This window comes from Mixophyes fleayi, chromosome 1, assembly GCF_038048845.1.
Source record: "Mixophyes fleayi isolate aMixFle1 chromosome 1, aMixFle1.hap1, whole genome shotgun sequence".
In the NCBI taxonomy this organism is placed as follows: domain Eukaryota; kingdom Metazoa; phylum Chordata; class Amphibia; order Anura; family Limnodynastidae; genus Mixophyes; species Mixophyes fleayi.
In genome coordinates, this window is record NC_134402.1 from 338,223,167 (window position 1) to 338,239,622 (window position 16,456).

Below are 16,456 nucleotides of genomic sequence, written 5' to 3' on the forward strand. Positions count from 1 at the left end.
TTTGTCATGTTAAGATCCTCACGCAAAATTTTCCATACGGTGTCTTTGTCAATGTTCATGGATTCAGCTATCATTCGAACACTTAGTCAGCTGTTTTTTTGAACAATCTGACTGATTTTTTCTACATTTTCTTCGATTCCTGAAGTGCAAGGTCGTCCAGGGCGCTCATCATCTTCAACATTCTCACGTCCCTCGCTAAATCTTTTGTGCCACTCAAACACACGCACACGAGACAGGCAATCATTCCCATGGGCCATAGTAAGCATTTGAAAACATTCTGTTGGTGTTTTGTGCAATTTTACTAAAAATTTCAAATTGACACGTTGTTCAACTTTTAAACGGCACTTTTTCGGCACTCTACAGAAAACACAACCAAACTAAATGACGACTCACAATCAGCTGAACGTCAGAGTGTTGCAGCTTGTCACGCAGGTTCAAGGTTACTACATATGCAGTTATAACCGGTTCTGACTGCTTTGTTTAGTAGGTGGAATCACAGTCTCGTTATTTAATAGACATACCTCGTATAATCTGTGAAGAGCTGTCAAATCAATGGAAGTTATCAGATTTCATGTGGCCAGCTTTGGATTCTGCTACCAGTTGACTGACTCCCTGCCGGTTCTTGTTAATTGAATGGCACGATCTAGAGATATTTTTCTGTGATCCTACTTAGTTAGTTTAACTGGAGATCTTGCAAGTACCACCATGCCCAGACGAGAGCCCTTTTGTAATGTAATCTGATGTTGAGCTTGTAGTTGACAAGCAATGGACTAGATCTTGATGCACCTCTCTTTTGGTAGAGAAACTTTGTTTTGTACAGTGTCTATTTGGACCCCCAGAAATTGTATCTGCTGGAATAGCACAAGATAACGCTTTGACTTACTTATAATCCAGCTGTGCTCCTCCAGAAAGGCCATTACTAAAAGCTATCCTATCCTTGATTGGAAAAGTGCTTGGACTTCCCTGTCACTAGAATGTCATTCAGATAGGGCCAGAGAGTGTTCCCCTGTTTCTGTAATTCTGCCACCAATAGAATTAATACTTTGGTAAAATTTCTCTCTACGTTACCAGAACATAATAAAGGCAAGTGAACTGGAAATGCTGTCTCAGGACACAACCTGAGGAATCTCACATGATGAACTACAAAAGGGATATGGATGTAAACATCCTGAATATCTATGGATGCAAAAAAATTTATACCAGTGAGAATTTAATTTACAGACTCCATATGTAAATGTCTTTCATGGACAAAATGATTGAGTCTCTTTAAATCTAGAAAAGTACTAGGAATTTCTGACCAGAACAAGAGATATCACATGAGCTTCCTGCAATGTTGCAGACTGATGTGAAAGCTTCCAACTCTGCTGAAGCAGAAGGGGCTCTGGATCTGACAAATAAGTTTCCCTGGGAATATAACAGAAATTTATCTTGCAACCGTTTCTGACAATGTTCAGATCTCATTGATTCTGAAGAGTATGTGAGCACCTGAAAGGGTTGTTTGGATGCAATGGTACCACCTTGTTTGGTGTACTGTATCCCAGGCTTATAATTTCTTACATCTTATAAGTGTTGGTGAGATGAGGAAGGGATATACATCACCTTTCAATCCTCAGGCAGGTGGTTAGATTTACCCTCAGAAAACTTGTGAATCAAGGTGTCTAGTTTATCACTGCTGTTAAAGCCATAGTTCTGTCTGAAAAGGTAATGGTATCCAATGATGCCTCGCAAAGGAATTCTATTCCTCTATGCATAACTTCAATGTTTTTCAGCAACTATTGCTATGGGATTAGACTATTCATATTGTATGAAGAGTCTCACCACATTGTCTGAGTTCTCTTGCTGAGGTCATAGTTAACCCTTATTTCAAGATAGTTCCAAAATAAATTTTTATAACAACTTTCCATCTTTATATCCATAGGATCTCTTAGAGAATAGTGGTCCTGGTTGATAAACGGACTATTGCTGCGTCTAATTTTGGAACTGACCTGAACTCTATTTCTGTGCTTCTTCATTTATAAAGGGATACATTCTGTCTAATCTTTTTCGGTTAGACTGAGATGGAAAATGTATTAAGCTGCGGTTTGTAAATATTATCAGTTTTCAGTGTTTTTTATGGTGGTTTTGAAAACTACAAATGGATGAATTGATGGAATGAAGGTAGCAACTAGCGGTCACCGTTTAGCCAGCCTTCCTCTTCAGCTTGCACCACCAGCGGTGCGTCGCTGGAACCATTATAGCAGGTAAGCCCCTACACATAGAAAATAACAAACTACTACCTGTCCACTCTGTCTTCAGCTAAAGATAACAATAGACACAGGGGAAGAAGTGGATCTGCACCATATACTACCTGGGTCATTTCTATTCTTCCTGTCTCTACTTCAGGCTAGAAGAGGACCAACCAATTGGGGTGGCTGCCATGGAGGATGGAAGAGGAATCTTGGGAGTGGTTCAGAGTTGACTAATTATATCAGTGAGTAAACAGAACATATTTTCTAGTTTATACTCACAGAGGTGATTGAAGTGAAGAGCTCACAGCTTCCTGTGCCAATCACCACATACTGAATCATCTCAGAAGGGATCCCGGCTGCAGCAAATATATAAGATGCATAGAAATACATCTAGGAAGACAAAGCATGAGCAGGTAATATATAGAGGTGTTATGTCTTGGAGGAGGAGGACAAAGGGAAAAAATAATTGAAATATATTGGGGAAAGAGCGGAGAAAAATAAAAAGGAGAACATAAACTATTAATGTTTAGTCATGCATGACATTTTGCAGATACAAAAAAGTAAACAGGAATAAAAGATATAGGGGGAAAAGAAGTTCAGCAGAAGACATTGAAACAAAGAAAACATGGAAGGGCAAATAGGAGCATTTCAACGTACCGAGTCATTACCACAAAGTTGCATGGCACTGCTGAGCACCACTACAATGAGAAGCTGTTTTCGCAGAGATGGATCCCGTACAATATCAAACAGGCCCTTTGGGCTTTGGCCTTTAAGGGCCGCCTGCTCCACTATCATCTCCTCCATCTCACTGCTACAATCACAGTTCCCACGGAGCCGCTGCAATGCTGCAAGACATGACAAGTATAATAACTAGGACTGCATTGTCGTGAGAAATTCTTGATCTGTGAATTATTTCCCTTGTATTTAAGTGTAGCTCTATATCCCTAATTAGCCAATCTATAAATTTTCAATTGTTTTTGTTACTGATCAGTTAATGATATTATCCTCACCATGTACACATGAATCATTGTCCTTTAAATCAATTAACAAATATCGAGGGCTCTCAGGAAGCCATGGAAGAAACAGAAGTTGCAGGATGGCAGGAACCACGTTGCTAGCTAGTAGAAGAGGCCATAACTCCTCACTGCCAAGTATCTCTCTATGATAAGATACAGAAGACAAAAATTCAATGCTTTAACCATATTTTTCTGTATGTTAACAAAATACTCACTAAATATATAATTGCTTAGTGATATATATGAATAATTTCAGAGAACCTGATCTATGCATTTCAAAATTCCTCAACCTATTTGTCCTTACAGAGACCTGGCAAACCTCCTTTGACTCTACATCCCCTGTGCTCTATATAACCCTCAGCTACACTTCCAGACCCAGAGACCGACAAAGTGGCACAGTAGGCATACTACTTAGTCCAAGCTGCACCTTCTGAGCCATACCTTAAAACCCTCCCCATCCAGCTGTTTTGCTTTGAAGGTTACACCATCTGTCTCTTCTCTCTGCTTCCTGTTCCTTTCCCCTAGGTTCAGTCTACCAATTACATGACAACTTTGCTGCCTGGCTTACATATTTTCTATGACCAAGCTACTCTCATACTAGGTGAATTCAACATTCAAAATGACAACTGTTTCTGCCACTACCAAACGTTTCACTTACTCCCTCCTTAGTTTCTCCCACAGAACTTCCCACTCACTGTGATAAACGTGTCCTTGACCTCGCCTTCCCGATACTTCTTTATCTTTAGTTCCTCCAACTCGGTCTTCACATCCTTCAACCAACCTCATGGTCCGCTATTGCACCCAAATCCACATGCACAAATCTGCACCTAAATGCTCTTGACCTGATCCACTTCTCATCTAAACTCATCCCAATAAAACTTCTCCTCTCTCCAAGCCTGAGATAAAGCAAGGACAGTCACAATATACAGTTTCTAATTATCCAAACCTTAAGAGTAGTACACCAAGCAGATCCACTACCCACAAAGATGCTCTTGCACAACTAAGCGTCACTTGAGGAAATCTCTCTTCAGAGCTGCCCTTTCACCTGACAAAATAACTTAGTACACTTATCTAATATCTACCCCCAACACGTCCTTGCCACCTTCAATTTGCTTCTTTGCCGACTTAAACCACCTCCCCCTTTCTGCCTCTCAGCTCATGACTTTGACACCTACTTCAAAGACAAAATTTACACCATTAGACAGAATTTCTCCTCAAGCCAGACCCTATTTGCACCACTTCTACTGCACTCTCCAATTTATCCTCTGTACATTTGCCCCCAAAATCTGAGAAAAAGACTCTCCCACTTATCTCGTCTTACCCCACAACCTGCTCCTTCAACCGTTTTCCCTCTCACTTCTACACTCACTGCTCGTCAGCCTTTAGCTCATCATTTCAAGCTGTTTCTCTGCACTGGCACATTCCCTTCTTCCTTTAAACATGCACTTTTCTCACAAATCCTCCAGAAACCAATTCCTGACCAAGCCTCCTTCTCCAATGACTACCCCATTTTCATCTTCCCTACTTGAGCAGCTTGTGTACAACAGCCTATCTCGCTTTCTTCATTCTTCATGAGTCTCTGCAGTCAGGCTTCCACTCCCACATTCTGATGAGACTACCCTCACAAAAATGATGTACAATCGACTTACAGCAAAGTCTAAGTCTACTACAGCATTTGTCACCACTTCAATGCATCCTATGTGTTGCATGATCTTACTCTCTCGTCACTCCACATCCGCCAACCTCTCAGCAAATCCCTACACTGGCTCCCTATAGTCACAAGAATCCAATTCAAATTACTCACTTACAAAACCCACAACCACACAACCGCATCTCTGAAAACTCATCTATGTACTAGCGTGTAACTTACACCGACCTATACTACTCACAATGGTACACTGTCCCAAACTCGACTCTATACCTCACTTCTTCCTCTTGTCTCAGCTCTACCTTTTTCCCACTAGACTGTAAACTCCCTCATGAGCATGGGCCTTCCTACCCTTTGTTTTCACAACTGCATTCATTTTGTTTACCTTCTATGCCCCTTTTTATATATACTCTCTTTTTCCCATTGTCCAATGCTGCTAAGCACAGTGGCGCTTTACAAATGGCGCTTTATAATACCGTATTTCCCCATGTATAAGACGCACCTTTTTCCCCAAAATTTTGGGTCTAAAAACTGGGTGCGTCTTATACAGGGGTAGTAGCACTTTACCAAACAGAGGAATCATCTGACAGGGTAAGTCTTCTTTCTTCTGTCCGTCTGATCTTGATACTGGAAAGTCGCTTAAGGTCCTCTTCGCGATGACCGGATGTGGTGCGTGATCTGCAGTTGAAACGCACACTTCCGGTTTCTGCATTTGGTGTTTTTCCAATCAGGACCTTGTCAAGGTCCTGAAAGGACATCCGGTCATCGCGAAGAGGACCTTAAGCGGCTTTCCAGCATTAGAATCAGAATGGACAGAAGAAAGAAGACTTTACTGGACAGAGGAAGCATCTGACAGGATAAGGCAGAATTGACTATAACGTTGTCTCTCCTCTGTATATGCTGCACAATTACTCTGTGAAAAAATTGAGGATAATGTTTATCCTCAATTTTTTCACATGATTTATATAGGTGCGTCTTATACAGTGGAGCGTCATATACATGGGGAAATACGGTAATAGGAAAAAAATTTACATTTACGTAGTGAAGTGATTCCGTTACATCACTCAAAACTACATGCTTTACCATATATAAAAGTTATAGTTCATGCATGCTACCTTGTGTCTGTTAGAATCCATGCATATTCTTTGTTACTGATTTTAAACAAGGTATAGAAAGCCCTGTTAGTAGGAACAACTGACTTTTATTTTTACTTTCTTTACCTGTTCACTATCACATTTTGTACAAAAACATATAAACAGAGCAATACATTTCTATACTATACATTTGTCTTTACATATGCGCCTCCATGTGTCCTGGGACAGTCTGCGGAGACGCATTGCCTAGACATTCTGACTCAATGCTCCATTCATTTTCTCTGGCAGCCTACAGAGATGCACCACAAAATGAGCAGAGAATCCTTACCATAATAGGCGGTAATATGCGGCAACTAGTGCTGAACTAAATCTGCTTCTTAGAGAGAGCTCACCATTACAAAGCCCAATCAGATAAGACAACAATTGCAACACTGATTTAAGTCTGTATTAAACATCAACTTCCATAGTTATGAACTCTTAAAAAGTGCTTTAATTTTGCTGCTCAGTTTTGCATTAATAATCATAATGTTTTCTTTCCTCTGTGTTACCTGAGTCCCACCACTTGACCCAACACTAGCCCAAAGGCAGTGAAGACTGCAGACGATAGAGCTACTGTGCCACGTAGATTCTTAGGGGCACTTTCTCCAAGGTACATAGGTTGGATATTCATGCTGACTCCTGTAGAAAGGAGAGTATAGTCACACAGAGTAGCGAAAATGAAAAGCTTTACATCCATTGGGCACCACGGTGGCTAAGTGGTTAGCACTTCGATCATGAGTTCAATTCCCGACCATGGCCTTATCTAGGAGGAGTTTGTGTAAGGAATTACCTTGACATTTGCACCTCCGACCACTAGGGGTCTCTGTATTTGGAAACTTGCCTTTAGCTTTGCCCTTATCCAAGATGGACAGTTTCTAATCAAAGAGAATCCATCTTGAATCCTGTTTCCTGTTTGGGCCTATAAATAGCACTTCCTGGTTCAGACATATACTTGAGTATTCTGCTTGCTCAGCTCCTGCTACCTGCTACTCTACCTTGCATCTGTACCGACCCGGCTAACAACTGACTACCCGCTTGTGTAGTGACCCGGCAAACGTCTGACTACTCTCTGGATATCTACTCGGCTATTGGGCTTCAGGTAATAGCACCAGTATCGTTACAGGATACTCAAGCCTTGAAATGGATCCCGCCGAAGATATACCTATTAAGCGGCGCATGGCAAGTTTAACCACCATGCTAATTGAATGCCAGGCGGAGCTGAAATTCCTGAAGGACAGTTTTGTGACTCTCGAGGCACAGGTTAAGCAAGAGTTTCAAGTTATCTCACAAAAAACCCATGACGCACATAGTGGTTTCCAGGAATTTCTAATTAGACTGTCTCAACATGAGGAACTTATCTCAGAGTTGGAGAAGGGGTCACCACAAGTGCCTGTAACTTCACCATCCCCTGCTGCTCTCCCTCTCCCACCAGTCTGGTTTGGAGGGGACCCTCAAAAGTTTCGCGTATTTATCAATCAATGCCAGCTGCATTTCCAACTGTATGAGTCCCATTTTCAGTCTGAAAAGTCAAAGGTGCAGTGTATGCTTTTGCTACTTCAGGACACTGCCTCTCCCACCAGTCTGGTTTGGAGGGGACCCTCAAAAGTTTTGCGTATTTATCAATCAATGCCAGCTGCATTTCCAACTGTATGAGTCCCATTTTCAGTCTGAAAAGTCAAAGGTGCAGTGTATGCTTTTGCTACTTCAGGACACTGCCCTTGCATGGACTTCTCCTTATATTGAAACTTCTAGTCCAATATTAGAGAAATTTGATGACTTCCTCAAAGTAATGAAACAAACCGTTGATGATCCGAACCGGAAAGATACTGCTGAAAAAACATTATTGAAATTACGTCAGGGGAGACGCTCAGTTGTGGAATATACTGCAGACTTTCGAAGATGGGTCCTTGATACTACTTGGAATTCTGAGGCACAGCTGTCTGTCTACCGTAGGGGACTTTCTGAGACCATTAAAGCAGAGGCACCAACTGAACTTGAGCCTTTCATTATCCATTGCATTCGAATTGATGCTCGTCTGATTGAGAGACGACAAGAAAGGAAGGCCTTAACCTGGACATACCCCAGTTATCGAGAACCCACAAGTTCAAACTATTATGGGAATTCTGAGGTAAAATCTACTAAAGAATTTGAGTCTGAACCCATGCAAGTAGACACACTTCACAAACTTGGTTCCAATGAGAGAAGGGAGCAACAACATCAAGAGAACTTGTGCCTTTATTGTGGCAAACCAGGACATTATGTCTCAAATAGTCCTAGAAGACCTCAGAAGACAGTGGCTAACTTAGCAGATGCAGACTTTTCAGACCAGGAGTCTGTGATTTCCGACATTGCTCAGCATGTGAATGCAATTATTCTTTGTCTCTCCTCTTTAGCATCAACTGAAAAGAATAAGGTAAATAATAACTCACATTTCTCAATTCCAATAAGATTCCAGATTGGTGCACACTGCATTTCCAGTACAGCAATGGGGGACTCTAGTGCGAACGGCAATTTTATGGACATTATGTTTGCTAAGAGAAATAAGATTGAATTTAGAGAGAAACAGATACCAGTGTTAATGGAAACTGTGGATGGTTCTCCTTTGAACTCTGGTCCAGTTACTCATGAAACCGAACCCCTGGACCTCTTAATTGAGCCAAACCATCATGAGACTCTGACATTCTTACGGATCTCTTCTCCCCAGTTTCCTATTATTCTGGGAATCCTTGGTTGGCTGCAAATAATTCATTCATTAACTGGGAATCAAAAACTATTTATTTTTCACAAGAAACATATGCTCCGGAGATTAAACCTGAATCCTCTGTTGAAGAGGTGAGCAAGTTATATAATTCCCCTCCTCATGTTTTGGACCAGCTACCTCCACAATATAAGGACTTTTCTGATGTCTGTAGTAAGAGGAATGCTGGCAAATTACCACCTCACAGACCCTATGATTGTCCTGTGGATTTGTTACCTGGGGCTGCTATACCCTTTGGACGTATTTATCCATTAGCCGAGCCAGAGTTAAAGGTCCTCAAGAATTATGTGGATGAAAGTTTGGAAAAAGGTTTTATTCGTCCATCTACGTCCCCAGCAGGTGCACCTATTTTCTTTGTGAAAAAGAAGGATGGTTCATTACGACCATGTATTGACTATAGAGCGTTGAATAAAGTGACAATCAAGAACCGCTATCCACTCCCACTTATTTCAGAATTACTGGAGAGGCTTCGCTCAGCAAGAATTTTCACAAAATTAGATCTACGAGGGGCATACAATTTAGTTTGCATACGATCTGGCGATGAATGTAAGACTGCCTTTCGATGTAAGTATGGACATTTTGAACATCTGGTGATGCCCTTTGGACTGTGCAATGCTCCTGTTACATTCCAACATTTCATGAATGATGTTTTTAAAGATTTAATTGACCAATTTGTTGTCATTTATCTTGATGACATACTAATTTTCTCAAATTCCCAAGATGAGCATCAACAACAGGTTCGAACCGTACTGGAATGTCTTCGCAGACACTGTTTGTACATTAAGTTGGAGAAGTGTGAATTCCACCAAACACAGATTCAGTTCTTGGGCTATATCATCTCACCTCAAGGTTTGTGAATGGACCCTAGCAAGGTCCAGGCTATAGTAGATTGGCCAGCTCCAAGAAACGTAAGAGGTACAAAGGTTTGTAGGGTTTGCCAACTTCTATAGACATGTCATTAAAGACGTTTCCAAGATTGTGACGCCAATCACTCAACTAACCAAGAAGGGATCGTCTTTCCATTGGTCTCCAGAAGCTGAAGGGGCTTTTTCTCTGCTTAAGACAAAGTTTACTACAGATCCCATATTAATATATCCCAACCCAGAACTTCCTTTCATCCTTGAGGCAGATGCTTCAGATTCAGCAGTAGGGGCAAAATTATCACAGAGAATAGGAGAGAAGATGTTATTACATCCATGCGCTTTTTTCTCTCGTCAAATGACTGCTTCAGAAAGAAATTATGATGTGGGAAATAAGGAACTATTAGCCATTGTGGCTGCATTTACTGAATGGAGACATTTGCTTGAAGGTGCTGCACATCAAATTACCGTGCTTACTGACCACTGGAATCTAGAGTTTGTTCGGTCTGCCAAAAGACTTTCTCAGCGACAAGCCAGATGGAGTTTATTCCTAAATCGTTTTGATTTTGTTATCTCTTATAGACCTGGATCCCGAAATGGGTAAGCTGATGCTCTATCCAGAGCATACATGGAAGACTCACCACAACTTGATCCGGAAAAGACAATCCTCTCTAAGTCAAATTTCCTGGGAGCTATTGGCACTGGTGAGCTGTTGTCTGACATCAAAGAGGGTTATAGAACTGATCCGATCCTTTTAGAACCCCCTACAGATTTACACTTGACCTATCGAGATAACATTTGGAAGTATGGACATTGCTTGTATGTACCAGCAGCAGCACGATTAAGAGTACTGCAATTTGTCCATGACTCTAGAATGGCAGGCCATAAAGGTGTTTGGAAGACGCATGAATTATTATCCCGTTACTTCTGGTGGCCGAAATACAAGGAGGATATCAAAAGATTTGTATAATCTTGCAGTACTTGTGCCCGTTTAAGACTCCCCGCACTGCTCCACTTGGACTCTTACAGCCTTTGCCGGTTCCTTCACGTCCATGGGGTTCAATTTCCATGGATTTTATTGTGGATTTACCTTCATCCAAGGGTATGACTACAATTCTGGTGGTTGTAGATCGACTCGCAAAAATGGCTCATTTTGTGCCCTGTCGTGGGCTTCCTTCTGCAAAAGAAACAGCAGAATTACTAATCAAGGAAGTGTTTCGTCTACATGGAGTCCCTGATGATGTAGTTAGTCTCTGACCGAGGAATACAATTTACTTCACGTTTTTGGAAGCAGTTTTGTAGTGCTCTTAATATTAATATCAAATTATCAACTGCTTTCCATCCTCAATCCAATGGACAGACAGAACGCACCAATCAGACTTTAGAACAAATACCTACGGTGCTACATTTGCCATCTGCAAGATGACTGGACTAACGTTCTGCCAATGGCAGAGTTTTCATACAACAACTCACAACACTCATCCACAAGACAAAGTCCTTTTTATGCCAATTTGGGGTATCATCCAAGCCTACTCCCCAATTTTCCACATGATTCTTCCATACCTGCTGTTACATCCAGACTAGAGTCGCTACAGAATAATCTCGAAGTACTAAGAGAGACATTGCAACATGCACAGGACAGTTATAAGAAAATTGCAGACAAACATTGTAAAGCTGCACCAGTTTTAAATGTTGGTGACGATGTTTGGCTTTCTACAAGAAACCTAAAAGTAAGCGTGCCTACTCCTAAATTAGGACCGAAATATATAGGTCCTTTTAAATTTTTGGCCCAAGTCAGTTCATCTGCCTTTCGACTTGAACTCCCAGGATCTATGAAGGTTCATCCTGTCTTTCATGTGTTCTTACTGAAGCCAGTAGTTTAAAATCCATTTCCTAGTCGTACCTTGCCTCCTCCAGATCCTGTTCAAATTGATGAACATGAAAAGTTTCTGGTAGAGAAAATACTAGATTCTCGAATATTTAGAAATAGACTTCAGTATTTGATACAATGGCAGGGATATGGACCAGAAGACAATTCATGGGAACCAGAAGAGAACATCCATGCACCTCGATTAATGCGTGAATTTCATCAAAGATACCCGGAGAAACCCTGCAAAGCACCGTCCAGAGGACGTTATTGAAAGGGGGGAATACTGTAAGGAATTACCTTCACATTTGCACCTCCGACCACTAGAGGTCTCTGTATTTGCAAACTTGCCCTTATCCAAGATGGCCAGTTTTTGGAATCAAAGAGAAACCATCTTGGATCCTGTTTCCTGTTTGGGCCTATAAATGGCACTTCCTGGTTCAGACATATGCTTGAGTATTCTGCTTGCTCAGCTCCTGCTACCTGCTACTCTACCTTTCATCTGTACCGACCCGGCTAACGTCTGACTACCCTCTTGTGTACCGACCTGGCAAACGTCTGACTACCCGCTTGTTTACCGACCTGGCAAACGTCTGACTACCCTCTTGTGTACCGACCTGGCAAACGTCTGACTACCCGCTTGTGTACCGACCTGGCAAACGTCTGACTACCCGCTTGTGTACCGACCCGGCAAATGTCTGACTACTCTCTGGATATCTACTCGGCTATTGGGCTTCAGGTAATACCACCAGTATCGTTACAGTTTGTATGTTCTCCCCGTGTTTGCGTGGGTTTCCTCCCACACTCCAAAAACATACTAGTAGGTTAATTGGCTACTAACAAAGTGTGTGTGTGTGTGTGTGTGTGTGTGTGTTACTGATGTTAGTGAGTTCTCTGTACAGTGCTGCAGAATTAGTGGCGCTATATAAATAAATAGTGGTGATGATGATCCCATAGCTCTTCTCAAAAGCCTTTTAACTCAATTAACTAGCATTTCCATTACCACCATATGTAAAATAATCAATGATCACCTGAATTCACTCCGGAAAATACTCGCCCCAATATGATCATCGCAAAGGAATTGGCATAGCGGCTAAACCCACAAAGGAATGCAGAGAGTATTACGAAAAAGTTATTGAAGAGCAGAGACTTCTTTCTGCAGAGAAAAGATAACAGCATACAGTATCAGGAGACCAAACCTTGAACGAGATCAAAACAGTCATAATCAAACAATAAAAAAACATGGAAAAGCACATCTATATTTACCAGAATATTAAATTTCTAATGTACAAGTTAAATCCTCAAGAAAATTCAAATGTCTAAACCCTTCTATACAAGTTTAACCATGGTCTTAAAACCTATTAAAACACAATTGTACACCGATAATCCAAAAATAGACTTGTATACATAGGCATTTGCCTCGTCTCAAATCTGACATTGTTTGCACGTTTCATAAGTGTTCATTTTTGGCAAAATCATCATTATCATCATTTATTTATATAGCGCCAGCAAATTCCGTAGCGCTTTACAATTGGGAACAAACATTAATAAGACAATACTGGGTAGTACATACAGACAAAGAGGTAAGAGAACCCTGCTCACAAGCTTACAATCTATAGGATACAGTACTATAGTTCTATAGGAGTTATCATTAATCACATAGGGCATTATCTTTATCAGAGGATGAAATATGCGTTACCTTCCGAGCCTGATAGACATAGGACCTGCAAGTAGTGCTCCTATTAAGCCACCCAATGGGTACACGGACACAATTATGGACCAGATGAGAGTGATTGTCCAGCTATCCAACTCTGATCCTCTATTCTCTAGCCATGATTCATTCACAAATTTTTGAATATGCTACAATCAGGATGAGAGGGAGATTATTATTTATTGGAGTACAAACATTTTGTAAGAATCTGTGGTGGACCATAACAATTGGTAAGTCCACCATTATATTGGTAGAACATGGGAATTTGAATACTTTTAATTGTTACTTAAAAGAGAAGTTCTTCCAGCATACTCACCATGGTGGGGGCATTGATGATAGTGAGATTGTACCCATACTGGAAAGTGCCCCCAATGCCCACTGCACACACTGTAAGGATAAGCACCCATCCCTGCAAAACAAAACAACATGGCTGACAATAAGGACACAAATAGGAGCATGTATGTGTAGGCTGAACTGCACTAATTTCTATAGAAGTATAAAAGTGATCTCACAAACGTTTTATGAACTATTGCTATTATAATGCGTTAGTTTCTGAAAACTCTTCTGTATCCAGGAGTGTTAGTTACCTCAATAACCAGACCCAATATATTCTTGTGATGTGTCTTCTGCCTCATAATTGTCACACAAACAGAAATTTATTACAAAAATAAATTGGCTCGTTCATCCAACAATAGTGATAGCAAATGTGTTTAGTGTACTGAAAAATAATTATTTTTTTTCTTAAAGGCTGTCCGCTCTTTTTTCAGTACAAATACATTTAGTATAACCAGGATTTAATAGTAGCTGACGTACTTATGGTTGATCTGTCACTGCTTAGCTGCAGGGGACACCTGAATATATCTCCCCATAGTTCCTTCCTCCCTACCTTAAATAAGGATTTCCATTTATTATTTCAACATTCAATATTACCACCTAAAATTACACAGGTGTTTTTAAAACAAGTATTGTCTAGATGATTGCAAGTTAAAACAGAAATGAAAATAATAGAGTCCTAAATTAATACTTCTAACAAATAAACATATTTATTGCAACCTTAAAATATTATTCAAACAATAAAACAAAAAACTGTGGGCAACCGGCGTCAAAGTATTTTAATGTGCTTATCTATTATAAATGAGATGTACCGGTAATTAATCTGGAGTCAGAGCACATACACGTCCATAGGAGATATTACATAAAAGTCCAATCTGGGTAAAAGTTATAGTCCAAGATAATAATAGTATTCTGGAAAACAGAAGTCCCTGTCTTGGTTACTCCGCATTATTAATCTCCAATTAGCAGGACTTAAAATGCATTTTTTAATACCTCTCATTATATTAGTGCCTGGTTGTGGTTGTTAAAACAGAATTGAAAATTGCATTTTGGATCGACTGACACTAAGCAGGAAATATCGGCAACTAAGAGAAGAGACCGATTAAAAACTGTGAAATAACTAAACAGAATGTTACAAATGTACTTCACAGCACCAGAAACGTACAACAGTGCAATATATTAAGGCCTCATAAATAACTGATGACAGTTATTGCACATATTTTTTATTTTATTTTTAAATAAATGAAAAAGGTGAATTACTGTATATAGGTATCAACTAAATCAGGCAAAAAAAATGATCTTTCTGTTGAAACAAAATCCAAAATCCCACAATTTTTTTATTGGGCTCAGAGTAAGATCAAATCAGTGGAGGACATAGGTTTTTGTACATGAACATCTTATGACCTCATTGCATGGAACCCCTCTCCAGCCCCACCAAAAAAACAACCATATGCATCCTCAACAGTCCCTATTTCCATTGGACAGCCCAAATGATTAAATTTGGTGGGGCTTGCTAATTTGGGATTTGTGGTCTGTAAAATAGGGGTGTGACTAGACAGATAATGAATAGTGTCAAATTTTGTCACCAATATATTTCCTGGAATATTGGATGCATGCAATTAAAACAATTGCATCTGCATATGTGGCCAATGTTGATGTTAACAGGCTCCAACCCCCCAGAAGGTTCATCCGTAGTCTGGCTGCCAAGGAAAAAACAGATATTAGGCAAAATATTACACAGTGAAAGGATTAGTGGTCCAGATATATCCTGTTTCTACTCTTGCAAGTCCTTTGCACCAAAAACACTTATTTTTAATAAAATGCTCTCTCTTCACAAAGTCATCTTAGAACACAAGAAAAAAAATTATTATTAAAGCATTATAAAGAAGTTGGCATATGTAAGTGTTAATTACATGGTAAAGGTTGAATTTACCATGAAGCAATTGAACAAAGGTTTCTAAAAGCTATGCTTTTTTTCTGCCAAAGGGCAATTGGAAGGCACAAGTTATGCTCCATTAAGAGTACAGGATCAGACCAGATTTCTGCCAGTTCAGAGTTATTGCAAAATTACTTTTTTTATTTATTGCAGTGACAATGTCTGTGTGTAGTAATGAACACCCTTAAAAATGTGCATCTCCACCCCTTTACTTTCAGCATCATTTGGATTATATGTTTGTCTGATTAAGGGACGGCAGAATCCTAAATGCTTGTAGCTTTTATTTTATGTTTACAGTGCAGTCAACGTACTTATTTATTAGCAAAAATTCAAACTGTTCTACTACTTTATCCTAATATATAATTTGTAAATGACAAGGTGTACAAAGAAATCCAAATATTTTTGTACCTACCACCTTCAAGTTCTTACCACATTCTGCTGTTGGTCCATTCTTTTGCAGACAAATAGATATTCTTGACTTCGTGTATGTAGTGGTAGTTAAGAAGTAGATTTTTAAACTTCATCCTTCAAGGCATTTCTGTTTAGTTATCCATTATGGGCTGAAAGTAAGCAATTAAATCATGCATATCATGAAGATGAATGAGAGAATAGATTTATATATTTGCAGGTCAGCTCACCAGAAATCCAACCATAGCTCCTTATTCTAGGGACTGCCACAGTCATATATATGACTTTAAAGCAACAATTCTTTGTATTAAATGATAATGCTCTATGAAAACTTGCAGGCATCAGCCAAGGTAGAGGGGGCAGTAAAACCATCCTACTAGAAAGTTGTCATTCTAATGGTCAGATGGTGGTTGGTATGCAACAAATAAGAAATAGGGCGCAATAGAGTGAGGAGAGCTTTTACTCCCACTAATATTATTATTATTAAGTTCTTCATTTCTGATGCTTAAATCCAGGGATATGAGAATTACAATTTCACTAGTGCATTAGGGACATTAA

The 16,456-nt window shown here is 39.9% G+C and overlaps 1 protein-coding gene across 5 annotated transcripts in view; it reads right to left on the reverse strand.

Annotated features, from left to right (window-relative positions):
* LOC142160758 (solute carrier family 2, facilitated glucose transporter member 11-like) overlaps positions 1-16,456 on the reverse strand; it is an 88,558-nt gene that overhangs the window by 23,115 nt on the left and 48,987 nt on the right. For all 5 annotated transcript variants that reach the window (XR_012693298.1, XR_012693301.1, XM_075215752.1 and 2 more), the window contains exons 4-11: positions 15,920-16,050; positions 13,538-13,630; positions 13,210-13,370; positions 12,542-12,666; positions 6,535-6,664; positions 3,239-3,387; positions 2,886-3,073; positions 2,508-2,618 (exon numbers count right to left, since the gene is read on the reverse strand). Coding sequence is in view for 3 of the 5 variants with exons in the window: in XM_075215752.1 (XP_075071853.1) it covers positions 2,508-2,618; positions 2,886-3,073; positions 3,239-3,387; positions 6,535-6,664; positions 12,542-12,666; positions 13,210-13,370; positions 13,538-13,630; positions 15,920-15,940 (978 nt within the window). In the remaining 2 variants the exon portion in view is untranslated. The remainder of the gene's footprint in view (positions 1-2,507; positions 2,619-2,885; positions 3,074-3,238; positions 3,388-6,534; positions 6,665-12,541; positions 12,667-13,209; positions 13,371-13,537; positions 13,631-15,919; positions 16,051-16,456) is intronic.